The sequence below is a fragment of the Anopheles funestus genome, chromosome 3RL (assembly GCF_943734845.2).
Source record: "Anopheles funestus chromosome 3RL, idAnoFuneDA-416_04, whole genome shotgun sequence".
NCBI lineage: Eukaryota > Metazoa > Arthropoda > Insecta > Diptera > Culicidae > Anopheles > Anopheles funestus.
The window spans coordinates 45,449,617-45,472,606 of NC_064599.1; the positions used below are offsets into that span (position 1 = coordinate 45,449,617).

At 37.1% G+C, this 22,990-nt stretch overlaps 1 protein-coding gene across 1 annotated transcript in view; it reads left to right on the forward strand.

The window, feature by feature from the left end:
- The first annotated feature begins 4,438 nt into the window (after window positions 1-4,438).
- Window positions 4,439-22,990, forward strand: part of LOC125768264 (patched domain-containing protein 3) — a 41,688-nt gene continuing 23,136 nt past the window's right edge. The window contains exons 1-6 of the mRNA XM_049435666.1: window positions 4,439-5,863; window positions 17,203-17,333; window positions 18,325-18,470; window positions 20,788-21,005; window positions 21,095-21,456; window positions 21,554-21,717. Of these exons, the coding sequence (XP_049291623.1) occupies window positions 17,203-17,333; window positions 18,325-18,470; window positions 20,788-21,005; window positions 21,095-21,456; window positions 21,554-21,717 (1,021 nt within the window). The 5' untranslated portion in view covers window positions 4,439-5,863. The remainder of the gene's footprint in view (window positions 5,864-17,202; window positions 17,334-18,324; window positions 18,471-20,787; window positions 21,006-21,094; window positions 21,457-21,553; window positions 21,718-22,990) is intronic.

The following is a 22,990-nucleotide window of genomic DNA, read 5'->3' on the forward strand; positions in this document are numbered from 1 at the left end:
TAATAAAGCATTGTGGTATTTTTTTTCTTTTTATTCATAAAACAAGCATACCAGTCGAAGAGTGCGTAACGTTAAATCGTGCAGTGTGCTGCGGATTGCATACTAAACAGCGCAAATCAGCTGCAAAGCGTTACATGGTTTGAACTCGAAAAAAATGATTATTTCTGTCGTGAATTGAACTGGATTGTGCACATGTGAATTGTTCATTTCAGAAAATTATGTTGATGTTTATTATTTTATTTATTAAATTATAAGCTTACCATGTATATTACCTGCGAATAGAGACAATGTACCTATCAACAATTGTTTTTTATGCGACAGATCATCTGGCTTACACTAATTTTTATAGTAATTATTAAACCTAGTGAGCCAATTATGGCAAGTCTAGAAGGTCATTACGCCTAGGAAAGGAAGACTTTTAATGCAGAAATGATAAAAAAGACATTTTGTTAACTTATTTGGATAACAAATAATCAGTCATAATACAGAAACTCAAGTGATTTAATAAGGGAAAAGAAGCATACAATACTCACTATGCTTTAACGTTTAGCATTGAATCATGTTATCCCCAAACTTAGGTACCGCACTACATATCTTTTTAATAACTTCCTCTGAACTCCATTACCACAATGACTGTTACATGACGGACAAAACGATAAACTCTTGGTAAAGAACGACGTTCAGGATTTTGCGGTGTATAGCATGACCCGATTGCTCAACCGTTGTTCTCCCAACAGAACTAGATCAGACAGAGTAGTGTTTTGAGATTAGTTTTGTTAACCACACAATCATCTCGAGGCTGTTGCTCTATAGACTTCAAGGTCAGCATACGCTAGACAGATTTTACTGCGTTGGCGACTCTCGAGGTCTGAGTACATACGATGTCGCTCGAATAGGGAGAAAATTCATGGCCACATTAATGAAATCTGCGGGCATCAAGTGAAACTTATCGTAGCTTATGATCTTGTCACAGAAATTAGAGATGTGCTCGATGTTACTTTCGTCAAATGCATGATGTTAAGCATTGACATCTAGTGGGTGATAACCATGAACCACTTAAATTAAGCGAAAAAAAAAGAAACAAGTGCAAAGTCAAATTGCAAAACAATGCAACAATGTATAATAATCCGAAATCAAAATTAGGATATTCGGATCAAACTTAGGATAATTTGTTTACAATTTTGCCATATAGTTATGGAGATGGAAAAATAAAACGTAAAATACAGATGTAGGTAAATCGCACACACAAATCAAACCCTTATCAGTGCCTGGAAACAGTGCCTGGAGATATACCGGGTCAGTAGAACGTTCTCATGATATTAGGTATATCTTTCAAATGCTGGCTGATAATTTTAATAGAAGTTTTATTTGGCAATAGTAATGCACTCAAGTATCAAGCAATAGCAACGTGCATTCTGGTTCTGACCGGTTGCTTTCCAAAATATGTTGTTTTGATCATCTTACTGAATATTGTTTGGATTGCGTTTTTATCTCCTTCAATAAGTGCATGATGACTTTCCAAATATGATTTTTTTGTCAGAAGATAGTTCAGCGGATGTATTTTCACAATTGTAGTTACCTCAAACAGCTTTTTAGATTGTTTTTATTTGGTATCAATTATTATATTTATTGTGGATCAAAATATCGTTTTTATTAAAGATTTTGATTAATATATTTTTTTAATTTAAAAAATTACTCCATTCAAAACATTTGTCGCGATGGTCGAATTTACCAAACCTGTGTTGTCCTGTTACATACATACGTTTTTGAGACATGCACTCTGTTTAAAGCTGTTGAAGCAAAGCTAACAGTACATCAGTCGCGATCGTGTTTAAAATGAGTAGAAGGAATTCTGACACCATATGTATGGAAGGACAATGGAGAATATTTATTAATGAGCTTCATATTTTGCACTTTGAACTAACTATTCTGCAACGAATTAGACTCAACGGCCTCTGGTAGGCTGCTTAAGTTGTTTTAAAACGTACATCTTCATTAACACAACCTAAGTTAATCGCAAATTTTATGATAATAAATATAGCAAATTGCAGTATTATTGATTGATTGAGCAAATTGATCACGCCAGGACCGCTAGTATCATTCAAATGGGGTAAAAAATAGTTTAATTTACAATATTTAAAACATCAATAAAAATAACAAATGTAATAACACAGATAACGCTAGCCTCATCAATCTCGTATGAGCGCTAGATGTGTTTTAGTGCAATGGTTAAGTATGATTAAAGCGTGCGATACGCGCGAAAGCTTTTTACTAATCAAACTTATCAATTGATCATCTCACACGTTGTTCATGAATCGTTCAACTCAACAATCGGCATGCAGACCGTTCGTTTAATACTGCTTTTAACTGCTTCATTAAGCAAGAGAACCCAAAACATACCGGCACATCTGGTATGAAAATGTTCGCTTATTTGCAATTACTTACATTTCAGACACAAAGAAAGAAAGTGAAAACACCACACTCCAATCAGCGAAATCGAAACCAGTTAGTCGGGAGAAACCATCGAACTCGTACCGAGAGGGCAATGTAAATCAATACCATTTTTTCATCTCATATTTGTTGTGTAAGGCAGGGTTGATATTAGATTTAATTCGTTTTTTAGTTTTGTTCTTTAAAGTTGAAATAATTTGATTTTGCTAATACAAAACAAAACTTAAACAAATTAGCTGACAGGAGAAAAATAATTATCTTTTGCGAAAATGCAAATTATACTTTCTTGTCACTGCTTTCCAATGCTGTTTTTTGTTGTAATGTAAAAAAGAAATTTAACTTACGTAGATAAATTAGACTTACGGTAACAAACACTTAGTTTTTAGTTTTTGTTGTTTGTTGTTTTACGAAGTTTGAAGAATAAAACTAATAAAACTTTTCTTCACTCTTTTTTCCAAATATGCTTAATAGTACTAGTATTCCAAATTGACATAGAATACTCGTCTCACCGGTAATATCTTCTTCTTTCTTGGCTTAACGACCTCTAAGGTCACGCCGGCCATTTCTGGCTTAATAGACATATTTTACCATATAGCCGGAGAGTCAGTCTTTGCTAGGGGGGGACACGGTCCGGATGGGATTTGATGGCTGGTCCGGGCGTGTGGAACTGGCGTCGTTTAACACATACACCACCTGGCCGCCCCCAAAATCGGTATTACATATAAGTATATTGAATTTTTTTTTAATCTACCGTCAACCCTGCTATGCAATTTTTGAGATATCAATACAAATTTTCGTCACAAAATGCCGATTCAACGAATAAATATGCTGGAGTTTTAGACATGAAATGAAGTAGAAATTAGAATTATAGAAATACACAACTTTTATGATAGTTTAAACTAATTGTTTGTGTCAAGTACATTACAAACTTATTGAAATATTGCATATTATAGTTATAATAGTTGCCCAAAAGTATAAAACCATTAGGTCCAATGGCCATCAGTTACAAAAAGTCAACAGACAACGACAAAAAGGGTTTAGGTAGCTCGGTCTAGGTTAAAATCACAGTTGATATCCAGGGACTAGACAAGGTAGAATATGATGGCCTCCGATTGTACAACCAAATAAGAAAATATTTTCAATTTCTTATTAAGCTTCACGATGGTGCATAAAAGCTTATATTTATATTTTATTATTTTATTTCATCCAATCTTATTTTAGACAGATTCAATGTCGTGTTTCATATTCTCATCATCAACAACGATAAATGAGAATGTTGTACAGCCCTGGAATTCATCCGAAATGTTGAATGAATGAATGGAGCACATAACGATTGTTACAATCGCTTACATACACAATCAACCACAAACCAACAATAAACGAGAGAGAATTGTTTAACGCATGTAAAGTGTCTATGCAACTTTATCACAATCTCTTTCTTACTCTTTCTTACTCTTGCTTCTTCAAGGAATATTGCACTTTGAAACTGATGTATTGAAGGATGGACATACACCTGTTCTGAAACAATATACTTTAGACTGCATTTTTGAAAAATAAGCTGACAGGAAGCTGAATTTTGAAAAACTTCATATTCATTATATATTCAAAAAAAGAAACATATTTAACTCTGGTTTAAATTTTATTTGGTTTAAACAAAATTGGGATACACAAGGTTGCAGGGCTAACGGGGCAATTAATTATGTTTTTAAGCAAAAGATTAAAATATTATGGTAAATGTATTAAATGTATGTGAAAGGAAATTTATAGAATTGTTTTTTTTTATTCTTAAACACGAATTTTGGTATAATATGTTTCATTTTTTTCACAGTCTGCATGTTTTCATATTTTGTAAGAACTTGGTTAAATTTTCAGAAAATCAGAAATGAAAAGATCATTTAGCAAAATTTCTAATATTGTGTTAGTAGTGTAGTAAAAAATGAATTTTATAACAAGCTTATTTTTGTTAGCTTTAATAATTCCAAACACAACAGTATGAAACTCCTGGTAATACATGAATTAAGCATTTATTGCGGCTAACCCTGCATCAATTCCTACGAACCCTGCATTTCTTCCACGATACCACACTATGCGTCGTTGTGAGATGCGGGCTGAACATGTTTCGAGTTTCGATTCAACGGTTTGAGAGTGCGCACGCGTGTGCAGTGTAGTTCCCGCGTAGATCGGTTTGAAAGGTGAATTTTGGTGCTCGCGCATATATAGAGCGTGGATCGTTATCGTTGGCGTAGCGGTGCTGGATGCCTGATCGTCAGCAGATACGATCGAAAAATATCCCTCAAAATGGTTATTGGAAGAGCGGTTGCTGAAGTTTTCTTTGCACGTGCACTCGTGTAGAGAATCTACATAAGGCTAGATAACAGTTTCTTCCTGGAAGCTGCCAAATCCAGTGTTCATGGTAGTAGCCGGTTTCATGTTTCGTCTAGTGAACTTTCATTGACATACCCACCCAACAACATTCGGTTATTTAATGCTGTCGAAATGCAAGTGTGATTGTTAGTGCACAGCCGTCAATTTAGCCGTTGAATATATTTTGGAATCCCTCGCCAGGGCAACCGCCAGGGGTTGCCTCGATTGTTTTTTATTATTATTTTGTCATTTTATTGCAATCGCTTGAAAGGCAAGCAACAGCAACAGTAACAGCAACGACGGCCGAACAAGTGGGGCAAATGCACCGTGCGAAACAGCAATTTCAGTCTGATGGTCAGTTGCGTAGCGTTTTTTTTCGGTACCGCCCTCTCCCTACAACCTCCCTTCAGACAACCAATTCGTTCGTGTGTGATCGACTAGCAAAAAAATCGTTTGAGCTGTAAAGTTTGAGCTCCAATTTGATTCCGGCCCGAAGGCGAAAGAAAATAGTTAGAGCAAGTTTTAGTGCATCTCAAAAGTGTGTTTGTGAAGTGTTTCGACGTGTGCGTATATCTGTTGTTGTTTTTGTTTTAACCCATATCCTTAACATAATCATCCGTGTGGGCCACTTAACGCTTGATAATACACAACTTACTTTGTTCGGTGTTTTTGATCGACTGTAGTGTTGCGGTGTAGTTAATCGAATCTATCAAAGTGCAATTCACTCACATGAACAAACGTACGATCGCTGCACGCACGATCGTTGGCACGCACCGAGCGATTGATAGCCATTGCAGGCGTGCAAGTGTAGTTGCCTCACGTGAAAATAGTATGTCAGCTTCGGTGCAATAGTGGTTGGTTTTGTGTCTTTCGCAAACTACCTATAAGGTATCCCTTGCAAACGCTGTGTAACGAAACGAGACGAAAGAAACGTAAAATTACTTGTGAAAGGTGCCGTGCAACGTACCACCACCAACACCATTGCTGTGTAGCTGTGTTTGCGTACCTATCCGAAGATCTTCTTTAGGAAAGCCAAAAATTAATCAAGGTAAGGGCGAGAAGCTACACGTCAACAAGTCGTTGGTATTGAAAAAGCAGCTCACGAGCATAATGAAAATTTCCTACATGCTAACCACTGCCAGCCGAAGCTGGTAATTGGCCTTCGATGAATTCTTGGGTCGGACTTGTGATGGTAATTAAAACTATTGACAAAATCCTATAATGGTTTGGGTGCAGCTAGCGAAGGCATAGTGGATGCGTCAGACGTAGAACCAGATAGAACAAGAATGGAAAAATTTCCCAAAAAGGGTCACTCGGCAGCTAGTGCCAGGTGGAATGTGTAACCAACTTCCTTTCGGTCTTTGCTTCATTCGTCATGAAGCGGTCGAGCGATTTGTGATAAACCGCCGCTAGAGTACCGAACAAAAACAGGTACCTTTTGGAAACAGTTCGAGGATAATTCACTTTTACACCTACCGACCTTCTCTCTAGGGTGGCACAGGTCAGTGAGCATGGTGCGTTTTTGTATTCTCCCTTCTTTTGTTTTTTTTTTCCTTTCTTGTTTTGCGTTTCCCGCCGGGGATTCCGGAATCCCTCAGCACTTGCCCGAATCATTATGACCCGGTCCGTCAAAATGTGTGTCGTTATTAAAGGGTAGACTGAAAAACAAAATCGCCAGGATGCGAGAGACGACTGAACAGAGCGAGACCGAAAGCAGGAAAATGAAAAGCAATATGATAAAACCTGTTAGCCCCTTTTTCGGGAATGACAGGTTCACCGGGAACGAATTCACTTTCTCCATGGTTGTGTATAGTTTGACCTCCTGAGTTTTGGCGACGATGCCTGTTGTTGTCGAGCAACGGTCTGCCAGGCCATTCCCGAAACGGGGGTTTTAAACCAAGCAGCACTGTCAGCTGTGCGTAAAAGGCCGGTTCGTCTGATCCACATCGACTTGGCTTAAGTCGATTCTTTCATCTTGTCTATCCAACATTCCTGTCACTGCTTTGCATCGTTCACTATTATCACGAGTAGGATTTGACTAGATAAAAAGCTTAAAACGAATGTGGGTAACACATATTGTTGCTGCGTAAAAATCAAATGAATTCACTCGGCACACATTCAGTCGCTCGGGATGGTGTGTCTCGTGACACCAATATTTGTATCATCGTCTCTCATCATTAGCATTTTAGAAAATAGTACGGGATACATCTTTTTGGGAAGAAATTTCCAACGTAGATTAAGGAAATATCTTGCCATCTTTGTTTGCCTGAATCAATTATAAACAAGCTGTGATAGTGTAGAATTTTAAACAATGGTTAAAATTGGTTGTAATTTTTTAATTAAGATATTTTTCCTATTATGACGATTGAAGACCATACATATTTTTTTCGTAAATGGAACATTTAGGCCATTTGGTTAATTTTACTTTAATCTGAATCTACAGGATCGGTTGATTGTTGCAAATGTAATCTACGCCAAACTAGCACGAGTTAAATACAACAAAATGTGTAACCGACATGTATGGAACAATTTCAAGTTCTGTTGTATGCGGAAGCTACTGCAGGTGGACAAATGACTGGATATGATACTGGATGGACTTAGAAACTTATGATCTCTTTTATCAAAATTGCAATCAAATTGAATCAAATCAAAGAAAAGCCTGTTTGAGGTTAATTACAAACTGTTAGAAACCTGTTGTCCAGTGACCTTGTACATTACACCAAGTCTCAGTTTCGTCCCATAAAGCATAAGTCATAAACAAAGAATAACATATCTTCTCTTTACGATCGTTGACAAGTTTTCCGGTTTTGTAAGACAATGTTTTCTGCATGATTTATTCAAGAACGTCAATTTTAAGCTTAACGAACAGTTTTTAGAGAACTAATGCAAGAAGATATTTGGGTAGATTGTAAACAATTGTTTCATATTTTCTTTCCAAGAAGTTGAAGTATATAGGGTTTTCCCAAGTTAAAGTATACAGAGAATTCCATAAACGATCAAACTAGCGAACTAAACGTTTTTCAAACTACAAAGTTTATCGCCATTATGCAGCATCAAGTAAAAAAAAACAATCTTGTATACACATGGAAAAGCACCTCTAACCTAACGGAATATCTCTGACAGTTTGTTCGACGTCTTTTATATTCTGTGCTTTGAAATTTTCCATCTGTGTGACACTCAGGTTGTTCATTCCTGCCATGCTGTAGATCAGCATTTGCCTTGAACGGATGGTAGTGCGATTCTCGAGAACCACGGAAGCCATGCGAGCAAAAACTTACCATTTGCGAACAGTGATATCTGCTCATGGCTCATTGAGCGCATAAATAAACATAGCATTGATTTTCCTTGACTGCATCGATCGATTTAACAGTCCCGGTTATACTTCGCATAAGACTAACGAGAGGAACCTACCGCAAAATGTCCCTTGTGTTTTTATGAAGATCATGCTGGTTTGAGGCTTTTAGAATGTAGATGTCAAGCAAACTAATCTTATCTTGAAGAATGATATTTATAAAAGTGCCTAATTTAAAAAAAAAGGAAAATTTTATTCACTTGATGTGTTTATGAGGCTCAGGTTGCTTAAACCTATCATCTTCGTATTATGGTCAACATTGTAAGAATTTTCGCCGACAAAGCGGATGTCAAAAGTGTACTATTAAATTATTGTTTTGTTAGAGTTAAAATGTATAAAATACAGTTTGCAATTACTTTTCATACGGCCGTTGAACGATTGTAAAGCGTCATTTTCGTTGTAATTTTTAAGTGAGTTAGCTTTGACAACAACCTGAGAAAACTCTATTTAATTTATTTATGTCTGGTTAAGTAGTACAGCTCACACTAAACTGTATTTTTCATTATCTGTGATTAATTCAAATCCGATTTTATTCAACATACAGCTATATCGCTTCCTATCCAATAACTACATTAAAAGGTCATTACTCACAGTTTGCGATGATAACGATATCCACCACGCAAAACCTTATTTCCTCACATACCATTCAGATGAATCGATGTGTTCTCAGCACTAACCGTACTGGTAGCAAATTTGGTAACACCTTTCATTGCTTCTCCCGGGAACGGTTTCTATAGATTGGTACATAAACTTAGTACATCACACAATTTGCTTAATAAACCATCCTATGGGAAAAGGCGCTCTCGATTTGAGTGCTTTCCTAAGGGTGCAGTAGCTTTCGTTTCGTTGCTGGAGATATTTCGTACTTTCGAGTGGCTGTCGAATAACAGGAATCGAAGCTGGTAAAATTCCTCACGAACACACAATGCTAAAAAACATGGGAAAATATTGCATGTAGGTGATTTTAACACGCTTCTGTTCAAACATTACGGTTCTGCACCACTTCCCAACTAGAAGTTCAAGCTGCACTCATACACACGCGCGCGCATTTTGCCTCGTAGGCACAATCTGGTGAGTGGAGAGGTAATTTAAAGAACAGAAGCAATTGGGATGTAGATTGGTATGATAATGAAGCTGCTGCAGATTGATTTGTTTTGCAACAGAAACATTTTACATGCACCCAAACAATTGCTTCATGTTAAGTTTGAAGAAGCTTTTCGTGTATCTACTGACTGTAAACAGTTCATTTAACAGCTTCTTTTCAATTGTGAAACCAATTCCAAACGAATGTGTTGTCAAATTGTTCTTCCTGGTTTTGAACATCAAACGCCAGGCGATAATTTTAGAGACACTTTTCCTGCAATGTTACTAAACGCTTAATTTGATGCACCAAGCAAATCTTGTGTAACTTGTGCTGAAATAAAAGTGTACCCACTGTCCGGAAGGTATCGAAAAGATTAAAAAAGAGGCATTTGTGCTTAATTTGCTTTTTCGACCAATGCCGGCTATGTCCGGTGCTATTTGCTCAACTAATGAAACGAATCGAACACGGACTGATTATTTTTTCACTTCACTCTCCCATCCGTAGGTCATTATTTCCGCGCTGTGGCGTTCGGGCTATATCCGCACCGTAAAACCTTTCTCCACTTACATTTCCTTCCTTCCTTAGTTACTGTGCCGTTTAGTTTGAAATCACCATTTTCTTGCTAAGGTAAACATAAATTAGGCACCGTTTCACTTGTGACCTTCAGTGGTTTAGAGTCAAACTATTTGTTTGTAATTTGAACGTGTTTGATTTAGATATAACATCGCAGGAAAAAATTTCTACTTTCCGCAGTGATTAATTATTTTTTATGGTAAAAAAACATTATGGTGTCCTAGTTCCGAATAGCATTCCAAAATCCAACTATTAGGAAACATGAACTATGGTTTAGCGTTTTGATTGTTCAAGATGTACACAATTTTATACAAATATTTTCCATACCATAATATGAGAACAGCTGAGCAGCACCGTCTTAATGCTGCAAACTAGCGGTACTAAACACACCACGCTGATACAGCCAAACGGTACAGCCACTTCGTCTCTGTAACAAACATTGCCAAAGACTACCTTGCAAACGGTGGAATAAACATGCAGTGAGTGAGAAATCCAGTTTCAGCATTCGCCATAATCATCCAAGAAACGAATCTCTACTACATTGCTCTTATTACCTTCCCGCGCAATGATTCTCTCTTTCGCTCCTTCGGTATTCGGTATCAACAGATGAGTTATCTAACAAGTGTATAGTTTTAATTATTCCACCAAACTCTGCAAAATTTCGTTTAACTGGCGCAATATGTTTCATGTTTTGATACACATGCAGCGTCAACTAGCGGCAACCGATGCCGGAGGTTATCTAACGCATTCTTCGTTAGCGGCAGCGCCATGAATGAGGTCATTTGGATATATGCTGTAGATTTACAAACTGCTTCGTAAAATCGAGTGCTAAATCAATTTTACACCAAACATTGGGTGTGGTCCAAATTAGTAGACGATGGTATTTAAATGTTTTGGATGTATGAAACTAATCTGCTTTTACTGCTGCCATAATAACAGACTCACCAAATTTTTCATAGTTCGAATGGCAACAGGTACAATTGTGGTACACCAGAAAAGTTATTTTTTTCGCATTGCTTCCTTCCTATGACATCTGCCTTGTTTAAAGTCGTAATATAGGTAAATATGGTGTTCATCAAGTTTTAACTATCGAAACGCCAACCTTTCATTTGCTACATTGTCCAACAAGGCTGGATGGTTTAAAGAAAAGCGCGACTTCAAAGAATGTGGTAATTATGTCGTCCAAATGATTGGATGTTGTAGACATTAAATCTAACAAGTGAACTGCCCACAAGCCTTTTCAAAGCTCGGTGGCAAAACCTTAACATTACTGCAAATTACACATTACAATCCGCTCAAAAAACACTTCCGTTACGGATCTCGCTTTCATCAGTCCTGTCGTACTTTATTTCTTACATTCCGGCATAAAAACCATAGAAAACAAAACCAGCTGGTGTTAAGTATGCAATCTTCCTGAGATCAATCCGCATTGGTGTGGAATGGTTGCTGGAACGATTGACCGGAAAGCTGTGAAGGAAAGTAGCAATTCTCTCGCACACCCTTGTACATTTGTACCAGATTATGATAGCGGCATCTCAAAAGGGTTATTAATACATTTTCTCTACAGCTGGGCACTATGATCAAATTTAGCATCAAAGGGATTTCCGTAACATATGACGCGGTTCAATCAACCGACTTTTTGTCATTTTTTTTAAAGATTCTATTTCTATTGCTTTCGCATTACAATCTTTTGAAAAAATCAAATCTGCATCAAATATTAACTGTACTATTTTACATAATTAAATAATGAAAAAATAAGAAAGAAAAAAAGAATTAGCAATCTCCACTGTCCATTAAAAGAGTGTGAATATGTGACAACTTTTGACATTCAAAAAGTTAATAATGTTGTACTTTATTACGTACCAGAATTTTTACATCTTAATTGATCAATCAACAAGGTAAATAAATTTCAAGAATTAAACTAACTAACTAAATGGTTACTATAAAATACAAGAAAATCGTTTCAGTTAAGGTAAAGGAACAAAATGATTTAAAAAAAATTGTTTAATGATCAATTCTATCTGTGTGATGGGTGTATTTATTGATGCTAGTAAATATTACATCATGATTATCTTGATGGTGCTTTTCAAATTTATTATCTTAGCACCGATAACATTTGAAAGACTTGATCATACAAAGTTGTTTGGGATGATTAAACCCCAACGCTGCTACAATATAACAAGCCATTTAATCGAACGTGTGTTGAGGGAACATCTCAATGTGGTAAACTCTCGTTTAATCTCTCTTTGGTTGGTCATTTCGGTTACTCAAACTGGTATACCCGTTTTGTTATACAACCAACAACCAGTTAGTCAAGCAGCACGTCAAGCACCTACAACACGTTCGTATCGTTTGCTCCAGTCCATTACATTACTGGCACGTTCGAGGAGAAAAACTCTGAATACTTCTTGGCTGATGTCAAGTAGAAGAAATTCAAACACTTAAGGCAAAATAGTACATGTGTCGTTAGTTTTCAGAATAATACTAGTAACACGCTTCAGTAGAATGAACTCATAGATTTGGAGGTGTAGAAAGAAGAATACTTGTTGCTAATAGGTTCGTCGTTTGTTGCGTTCAAGTCTTTCGATAAACCGCCTAATAATGGATACGTTTGTTTTAAACAATCACCTACGTAGCAACTGTTAAGGTGAGTTCGCTGCAACTGTTTGTTTTGCAGTAGTTTTAGGTAGCATACAAATAAAAAATTTATTCGAATAACAAGTTGAAACAATAATGACAATATTTATATGACAAACAAAATTTTTATATTTTTCATGAATTTATTTTTATATTCTTACCGTTCCGAGTAAACTGATAACGTTCATTAGCCATCCTTTCCCGCTCCATGTCATTAAATGTTAAGCGAATTGTAAGAACTTGATTGGAAAATGTACTTTGTAACTCTGTTTAACAATTGCCACTACACCGGCAAATTTGTTGGACTGTTATGTAAATATGCTGACCTTAAGGCGGGCATTACTAAGGGGAAGAAATAACGAGATTTGCCGTCTCATTACATCAAGGTCTCGTGAGGGCTCCAGTATCGGTTGATCATGAGTTATTCAACGCTATCGTTGGATAAAACAAACAAGAAACAACCAGCTCAGTCAATTGCTTTCGTTTCCAGTCATTACTGTTTGTCAGTTCAAAGCTGTAGGAGTAGTTGTGAATCAAAAACAATAATATTCACAATCTGAAAATTAGACGTTTTACGTTAACAAATGTTTGTTAAGTATCTGTTGATCATCATCAAAAAAGTGAAAGCAGCCACACTAAACGCAGTGCAAACACCGTAAAGTAGATCAGTTGTAATATATTCTGAGTACCTACAACAGCAACCATCCGTTTACTTTATATCACCTGCAATTAGCTCTGCTCAATGACAGCAATCTGTGCCAAATATCGGTGCTTGAGTGACCATTTTCGCTATCTGGCCAAGCATCAACAGTGGACTAGTTATAAGGAAGTTAAAAAAAACACTCTGCTTCCAAAATTGCCATTGTTTCTCATTAGGTACTCTTTTCTGGTAGCAGACGATGAAACAAGTTCAGAGGGAAAACGGATGAAATATAACAATCAACTACATTGGATCTTCCCTATTGTAGTAGCTGTCCGAAAATAGTGCAAGGTTAACGATGTGAAAACATATAAATTGTGATAGCGTTAAATTATTTATTTTTTCTCTGTTTCGTGTACTAAATCGCACCTTTCTCCAGTAAAAAGTTATATATTTATATTCCCTTCAGTGCGGCTTCAATGGTTCATGGTCGATCTTAAAATTACTTGAAGAGAAGTCTTTTCAAACTACATCATCAGATATAATTAGTCTTTTATCCCACACCGGCAGTCCGCCGGATAAAAGACATTAAAACATTGAGAAAATATTTTCACCACATCGTACCATATTCCATAGAGGGATGCATTCGATTAAATTAGACATTGCGGAACGGACTATTTGACGCAGGCAGTACCTAATATGGTGTCATTAAAAATGAGTTAACACATACTTAGTGCTTCCGCCAAAATTGCTATGCAGATTATCGATCAATAATATTTTCTAGACGTTGAAACCAAACACATTCTATTATGTGTTGCTCCTAATGAACTCATCCATCGTCCAACCTGTGTATTTGAATACCTGGGTTCATTGTGCGGCTAATGAAGTTATACATTAATTATAAGCATAAATAAATTTTAATTCCGTTCCATTCTGTTACAACAGATGTAAATATATAACGTTTGTCATTCAAGTTATTTAAGTTATTGAGTAAAAATCAACAGAGTTCATATACGACATTAAATGTTCATTTTGTTCGAATGTTCAAATGATTAAATGTTCGAAAACATTATGGATAGTTGTTGCTCAAAATAGTTGCTCAAGGTAGAAATTTTGAAAACTCTGTAGTGAAATGAACAAGGATTTCTGAAACACGTTATATTTTCCTTGTGCACTTTAATTTGACGTGGCAAAACTAGACGTGAAATATGAACCGGAGAAAGGCGTTATTTCTCCCTCGCAGACTGGCAATAAGATTGCTTATGAGCCTCCGGACCCCTTGAGGCCAGTTGAAAATAGGTCGACCTTCGTTCGTGGGCCGATTGCAGTATCATTCATCGGCACTTGTCTGGCATACCCAGCGGAAGCCACAAGCGCGTCGTTTTTCAGTGTAAAGCGAAGAAAACAGGTGAACTGCACTTGCACACAGCATCACGCCCTATTACTGCGGCACCGTGTTAATGCATGAGCTCAAAACATGGTGCAAAGTATGGTGCATGATGGCTCAAAGCTGCTGATGCTGGAGATAGTTGCTGATGGGTTTACATGTGCTGAAGCTCTCGCGACACCTACCGTTATTTCTTACCAAATGACTATTGCAGTATTGCATCAAACCTTACAGCATGAAAATTTGTTTAGTTTATTGATAAGAAGACAAATAAAAATAATATTTGAGTTTAATTTCTACATCAAATAAAATAAGATTATGAGGCTTTATTAAATTAAAACTATACAAAGTCAATCGGAAAATTACAATATTTGTTTCTTCATGTTTGATATGATTCTTTAAACTCGTTAAAAAATGAATAAAATATGGACATCGACAAAGAGGAATGAAATGAAAGTAACCAAGAGCTAAGAAACATTCAATCACTACAATCAACAAGCTATCATCAATTGGTTAAAATCAGAGTACTTCGGTTTGCATTGTTACCCAACGATCATAAATACCATGTTCAAATTACACAACAGAAACAAACAAAAATAGCCCCATAATCCTCGCAACGCAAGAGTAAAGCTCACCAGAGCTATTACTGTTTACTATCGGCGTTGGAACTTTTTCATGCAGCAATCGATCGAAACGAACAATATCGAAAATTATGATTATCGTACACGTACGGATGCCAAACAGCAAAACATTTCATACACGCTGCTACGCATATTTTCGATAACGACAATACAGGAGAAAACTGATCCATTGGCAAGTGCATTTGCGGCCAATGCTTCATTTCTCTCGATGACCACAGATTGTCGACCTTTGGTAAAACCGTTTCCACTGTTTTGCATCGCAAGCAAACTTGTTTATGGCGCGGGATACACCGCAAAAAGAAAACTCCACCTATCGATTTCCTGTTCGGTCGATAGAAAGTGAAACGGATATGCTGATGTTATGGTCACATTAAGATCACAGGAACATTAGGATGCGATGCGTTGCAAAGCTATCATTACATTTGTAAGGCTATCACCAGATGGAAATGGGTTCATAATTGATATCAAGCTTTCTCACGCAACAAACACAACACACCAAATTTTCTCACCTCAGTAACAACAAAACGGATGTACAAAACATAGTTATCCGTTTGTCGCCCGTAATTAACGCAGCATTACATTACACTTGGATCAGTCACATGACATTTAGCTTTCCCATTAGATTATCGTCAAGTAAAGTGGGTCAATGTCGGATGTAGTTGTGTCTTTTTTTTGCGTGATTGTGTACACTATTGTTTGCTACCCAATGGTTTGGGTAACTTTATGCAATACTGCGCAATGTGCGACGGTTAATAGCACAAGATATAACAGGTAAAGGTAAAGAGAGTGAAACATTTTTTTTGGTGTTGTTAAACATGTCTTGGGTCAATCTCACGTAGACATGAAAACTGTTTTAATACGGTACATACATAGAAGAACTATTTAATTCTGTCAAAGGTTACAAAAATGGCACTGGCAGAAGTCGTCACTAAAGTAACTTATTGTAAAGATACGTTTTGCAGAATTGTGTCATAAATTCATGCTTTCTTATGCTAATACTAATACTAGTACTAAATTTAATTCTTCATGAGACCAGAAATATTCATTCGGATGATATACATTATACAGTGTACATGATTGGAAATATCAGTAAAAAAAACAATTATCAAATTTAATTTAAATTAATTAAATTGATTAGAGTTTAACGATGTTTGTACACGTAAATTTAATTTAACAGAATGAGTAAATAATAAACATGTTCTCGTTTTTGCATTATGAAACTCAAATCTTATTAACTATGAACGTTATGAAATGCTAAGTTGTCAGGTTTTAATGAGTTGTACGTATTGCAAAGCATGATTATTATCACTTGTTAAACATTTACTACCCTGTTTATCATTCTGAATCCTCAAACACTTCGTCACATTTGATTCTCTCGTGGGCAAGTTATTTTTTTCTTCGGCTCGTAAACGCTTGCGTACGCTTGCCGGAGGTCAAACCAAGCATTCATGATCTGAATAACCTTATCTTGCGGTGCCTGTAGCCGACCGTGGCCCTAACATAACTATTCAAATCGTGCAAATAGTGGGAAATTAGTTTGCTTGAGATTTTCCCTTTCGTTCACAGTCAAAGAACTTCAGCGCGGTCGGTTCAAACTGCACGATGGAAATGGAAAGTTTTGTTTTTGTTGTACACGTTGGGCGTCTACGCTGTGCAATTACCCCGCATGTTGGTATACACTCGGCACAATCAAACGAGAAAATCAAATCTTTTCACAATGTTTATGTTCGTCCAGGCTTTCAGCACCAATAGTAGACAGGCCAGCTTACGTTTAGCGTACTTTCAATGTGGAGTGCGCTCGTTTTATTCCTCCTACCTCGCCTGACATATGTTAAGTGGCCCTAGCTCATAACATAATCGTATCGACGCTTTAAGACACTTTAGCTCCATGCGTGTGCGTCATGATGTCTTTAATCCATCATTAGCTGAAAAGATTGATGAGTTCGAATTCCTTTTTCAGTTGATATACATGCGCCTTAAAAGGCATAAACAAAAAAAATTGTTTTTTTTTTGTTTTTACTAACTAAACTCAAATTTTCATTTTGGTTTGTTTTTTTTTTGTTTTTTTTCCAGATGACTTGCGGCATTTCTTGTGTGGACAATGCGCTAAACAAATCCTTCTTCAAGCTGGGTCTCTTTATCGGGAGACATCCGGGCTACTTTCTGATAGTACCTGTCCTATTAGCTCTTCTATGTATGACCGGGTAAGTTACATGCAGCAGTTTGCAGTGGAAACTATTTAGTGTGATTACTATCCTGTGGGTTGGCAAATCTGAGTAATAGAGAAAACGGTATCGGAGTCTTGTTGATTTCACCAAATTACACCGCTATGTTAGTGAATGAAACGAGAAAAATAAAATGCAAAGCGAAAGTGTTTGGTATGAAATGTTTCATGAACTTGCAATGTTTGTGAATCATACACATTTTCGCTGGAAATCATTTAATGTAATCAAAACAATGTTTCACCATTCAAGCAGCAGTACACAGAGAAAGGGATGTTCGCGCAGTTCGATAATAAAAAAATTGTTATATTTTATTGTGCAGAAAGCATCGTTAAGTCATACCAACCAATAAACACGAGTTGCTTTCAATTTTATAGGTTTCCATAAAGCCGTTTAAAATCACAACTACAATATTTATAACGAAAGTAAATATACTTTCATTCTTAATTATTTCATTTCATTTAAAAAAACATTAGTCTTCATTAACAATTTCAAAAACATTTTATAAACTTCTAGTCATGTACTTTGCTATAAAAAATATAGCTATTAAGTTCAAAGCCATTTACTATGCAATGAGTTAACACTACATTTACGACACAACAATCGTGATTATACTTAAATTTCATATTGCACCGTTGACTAATCGCCGCACGTAATTTACATTACCTGGAAAAGGTTGCAGTTTTACGAACCGCTAAATTCTCGTAAATTGTAATTTTATGATGTCGACACCTTTTATCTTGATGATGTTTCATTAGCTTCAGACACGTTCTATGTCCCATCTTTTTCTTTACGATCATTTACTGCTGCGATCAGAGCTCGGAGATGTTGTTTCATCGAAAACAGTATAGCTTTTGAAGGGCAACAATAACGCTTGACGCATGTATCTTTCAACTTCAATATCTGTACTTAGATCCTGGATTTGATTGGTTTCCTGTATTTTCATTCCATTTGCTTATTTTACCTATTTCAGCTTTCAACAAATAAAATACGAAATCGACCCAGAGTATTTGTTCTCGCCCATCCGCGGTGAGGGCAAATCGGAACGTGCCATCGTTGAGAGCTACTTCAAGGTCAACTATACGCACCGTTTCAACGTTGGAAGAATTACTCGCCCGGGTAAGGATGCAAGCAGGTGGAATTACACTATTTTGCAGGAAACATAGTAGCGCAGGATGTAGTGCAATTATACCGGTTATAAATGCTGTCCTTTGAAGCAGTTCCACTCTTCATCATGAGACTGTCAGCATTGGCTAGGTCGTTTCTTGACTACTTTCATTTCTAACCGATAAACTGACGGGTGTATAAAAACAGGCTTTCGGTACGATGCTATGAACGGAACGAGAGCTTGCTCTTTGCATAGTGTATCTGACACTTTCGTAGGTTGGGTGCAATTACCATGCTTTATAATTTACATTTGAACGATACGAAGTTTGCTAAACGAACAGTCAACAGAGAGTTACGGGGGAAATATATTCTATAGTGATCTTAAACTGAATTAACATTACAAAAATGGGAAGCTTTAGTTTAGTAGTTCAATACTATACCATCGTACTAGTTCTACTAAAATTTATATTACAAGACTTTACATGTCTCCATGTATCCGACGTATGTATGTAAATGTAGTGATATAGAATCGTTTATTTTTAATGCAATGCGCAACAGCTCTTCTTTATTCTTATTTGTTTTACGAACATAGGTTTTGGCCTTGCTATGCCCAATGCAAGTATTCTGTTGACTTGAATTATCCATAACTGAGTATTATTCAGTGCGTATGGTAAGGGCGCCGTCCTGGCGTTATTCAGTCGTCTATTATAAATTGTAGTCTCTGACAATCAGGAATGCGCAACGGGTTCGGCAATATATGACATTGAACAAAAGCACTGAAAACAGAACAGAGGTTCGTCGCTTTAAAATGCTCAAGTCTTTTGTATACTTCGCCACTGACAGTATAGCAATGAAGCAAATCAGCATAAAAAAGAGAACAATTTCTAATCGCTTTCATTTTTTGCTACATCTTTGGTGCATCAAGCCTTGGAATAATTTCGTAAACAATGCAGAGCACACATTTCTGTGCGAATTCAATCGCTTACGAAATACAACAGAGTTGAAAAAATCTTAATATAGCGCACGTGTCATAAAAGTGTTCGTCCATGACGTAAATAGCGCAGGTGTAAACCATGATTTATCCCGACGATAAATCCCACGGGTTGTTTTGTTATCTTGTTAAGTTAATCATTAATCGCACTCCATCCGTAGCATACAGAAAGCGATAGATCTGTCAGAACCCTTTTGTAAGGAGAAATTACTAGCATTGTTTTACAACCGAGGGCAATCAATTGTTGATCGAAATTAGGATATTTTTTTGTCTAGCTGAACTGGTGTCACGTGCAATTTTTTCCCGTACACGAGGGAGCTAAATAAACAGATCTGTTGATATCTCAGCGGTCATGAAAATATGCTAGATAAATGATAAGATACTTGATAATTCCCATAAATATCGCGCTTTAAGAAAACTTTCAAGCAAATATTTAAGAATAATTTTATAATTGGAGACTTTTACAACACCAGGGTCATTCATTTATCCGTTACGCATTTCTTTAAAAAAATATATTTTTTCAATATTTTAACACCCATTTTTGGATGTTTGTTGCTACATTACAAAATATATGTGTTACGAGTTACATTAAAAATTTTAATGCATTTCTTTCCTTTTCATATGAAATATTCAATTTAATCAATAGCAGCACACAGCACCGTCTAGTAAACATTCAATAACAGTTTCTTCAGTCGTTATGTTAGGCAAGTAGAATCAAATGACCTTCAATTGCTACTAGTACACCTCACTACCGTCTTTAGTGTTTCTAATTTAATCGCTGGCGCTGGTAGTAATTAGCACTAGACCGATTGTGTGCGTGTGCAGCTGATATATGTAGATTCCGTTACTGATTCCGATCGCCGATTATCGTGCCAGGAAACTAGCCCATACAGTGTCAGCCTTTAAGCTGCAACAGTTAGTAAAGATTTGCAGGCAGTCTTAACTGGAACAGTAGCCCAACAAAAGAGTGTATGCTGAATGGAAGTCTAGGACGTTTTTATGCTAATAGCTACTTCATAGTTTCCTCTCGGATAATATCCAGGTTTTTGGTAACCATTCATATCCGAATCAAATTACGTCTACAAAGTCAATCTTCCTCACCCCAGTTGCAATAATTATCACTCCACTAGTAAATCAGAAAGGAAAACGGAATTAAAAATATCCATTTGAAATATATCGCTCTAGGACAAATTTAGCTACAGAAACAAAACTCAATCAAATGCTATCCTTGACTACGCAAATTAAAAACTAAATATCGATTGTAAAACCTTGCTTCAAACGTATAAATAGAGCAGAAAATTGTCATTTCAATTCAACCCGTTCATTGCTACCCCACAGGACGGTTCGGTCGAGTAATTGTTATTTCGAAGGACGAACATAACAAAAACCTTTTACGAAGTGAAGTTTGGCAGGAGCTACGACTGCTGGATGGAATTATACAGAACGCCACGGTCCAGTATGATGGAGAAACATTCACTTACCGCGAAGCTTGCGCACGTTGGGAAAATGAATGTTTTACGAACGATATTCTTAATCTGGATAAAATCATCGACGAGGTAAGTGATCAACTTCAAGGATTAATTGCCATATTTGTCCGAATGTAAAGTTCGGCATGTTTGCTCACACATTTTATTTTATTCGTCAGGTTGAAGCTGGTGACTTAAATTTAACATTCCCTGTCATGTTCAATCCTGTGACGTGGGATGCGCACGTCTTTCCGGTATTCTTCGGTGGAACGCAGGTGTCGGAGGATAATCTGATCATTTCGGTGCCATCGCTACAGTTAGTTTACTTTGTTACGGCTGATTCCAAACGCCAGGATGCGCGAGGTGCCGCCTGGGAAGAAGCGTTTCTAGAGGCCGTTGGGTATGCAGAAGACCACGGTGTATTTAAATACATTTCTGTTGCACGTTTCGCTTCGCGCACACTCGACCACGAGCTGGAGAGAAACACGCGAACTGTGGTGCCGTACTTTGGATCAACTTTCATCCTGATGATTGCGTTCAGGTAAGGTTAATAAGGCATCCCGAGCTAAGACAGCAAAACCAATTTATAAAACATTTTTGGCATTTTTTCTTACTTTCTTTACCATCTATCTTCTCAGCGTGGTGACCTGCATGATGGGTGACGTGGTACGATCCAAACCCTGGCTCGGTTTGATGGGTAATGTGTCGGCTGTGATGGCGACCTCTGCCGCCTTCGGATTGGCCATGTATCTGGGCATCGAGTTCATCGGAATCAATTTAGCGGCACCGTTTCTTATGATTGGTAAGTCTTGCCACATTGCTCTAATTGCACCGTCGCACAGTACGCGATGGTGGAAAATGATCGACCCGAAACCGTAATCCATTCACGCGTCACGTACACGATGAGGTCCAGCAAGTTTTTGCTGTTCACTTAACATACCCTATTGGATGGCACAGTGTCCTAACACCTGTTGTCGACAAAATTGATCTCTTGCAATGGATGCCACCCGATGTTGAGTGACGTAAGCTATGTTGAGTGCTTTGTTTTGACCCAAAACATACACATATGAGTATGTCCAAATATGGGACAGTAACCATCTAGTAAAAGTGAAGCAAATTGAATCGTTGATCGTTATTTTATATTAAAAATCAGCCAAACCTGCATGAATGAGCGATTGCCATCTCTACAGTGCTTAGTCATAATTGAAGTCGCATCCGATGTGATTATGGCAGCTCGACCATGACTACTACCAATAGCATCATCTTCAGGACGACATTGGACCACCCATAAAAACCTTCCCCAAAACAATGTCACCACAGACGGTCAAAGTTTTCTCTCCGTCATGCTTACAATGCTTGCAAAGACAAAGTGGACTGTGCCGCGGTCATGAAACAGCACGACGATTCTCAAAGTCTATGAGTAGAATACTAATTACCGTTTAAGTAGGCAAGTAACCTATCACAAGGTGCATCGCAGCTACTATACATGGTAGGTGTTTTGTGTGTTATCAATGTATAAATGAATGGTCTACCGTTGCAATAAAGTATGAAATGTGTATACTAGGTTAGGCAAAGCGTCGACCATTTCTAGTACTACTTGAACAACTCAGTGGCCAGATAGTTTCAACGTGACACCTTACTCAAACTCTATATCCGATTCTAATATGTTGCTTGCCTTTTACAACAATGGTGCGTTGTTTGGTGATTTGGTTACATCTTCTTCCTGGTTCAACATACCATTCACGCGTTTTGCATTATGACCTCAAATCCATATGCGGATTGGGTAACCATCGTCTCATAACGAACAGATTTTCACGGCGTTTTTAAATCATATCAATCAAAATTTGCTATCACGCTTTTCCTGCATTTCGTACCGGAAACTGTCCGGAAACTTTCTTTGCTTCATTTCCTTCTCTATGCTGTTTGTTTCTTCTTGTTTTGATGATTGCATTTCGCTATCATTACACCTCCCAAAGCAAACAGTACCATTTTTATAAATGTTTACTATTACCGTAATACCGCGTCGGTGTTGGGCTGATTATTTTTGAATTATTTGCTCATCTTGGCCCAATGCA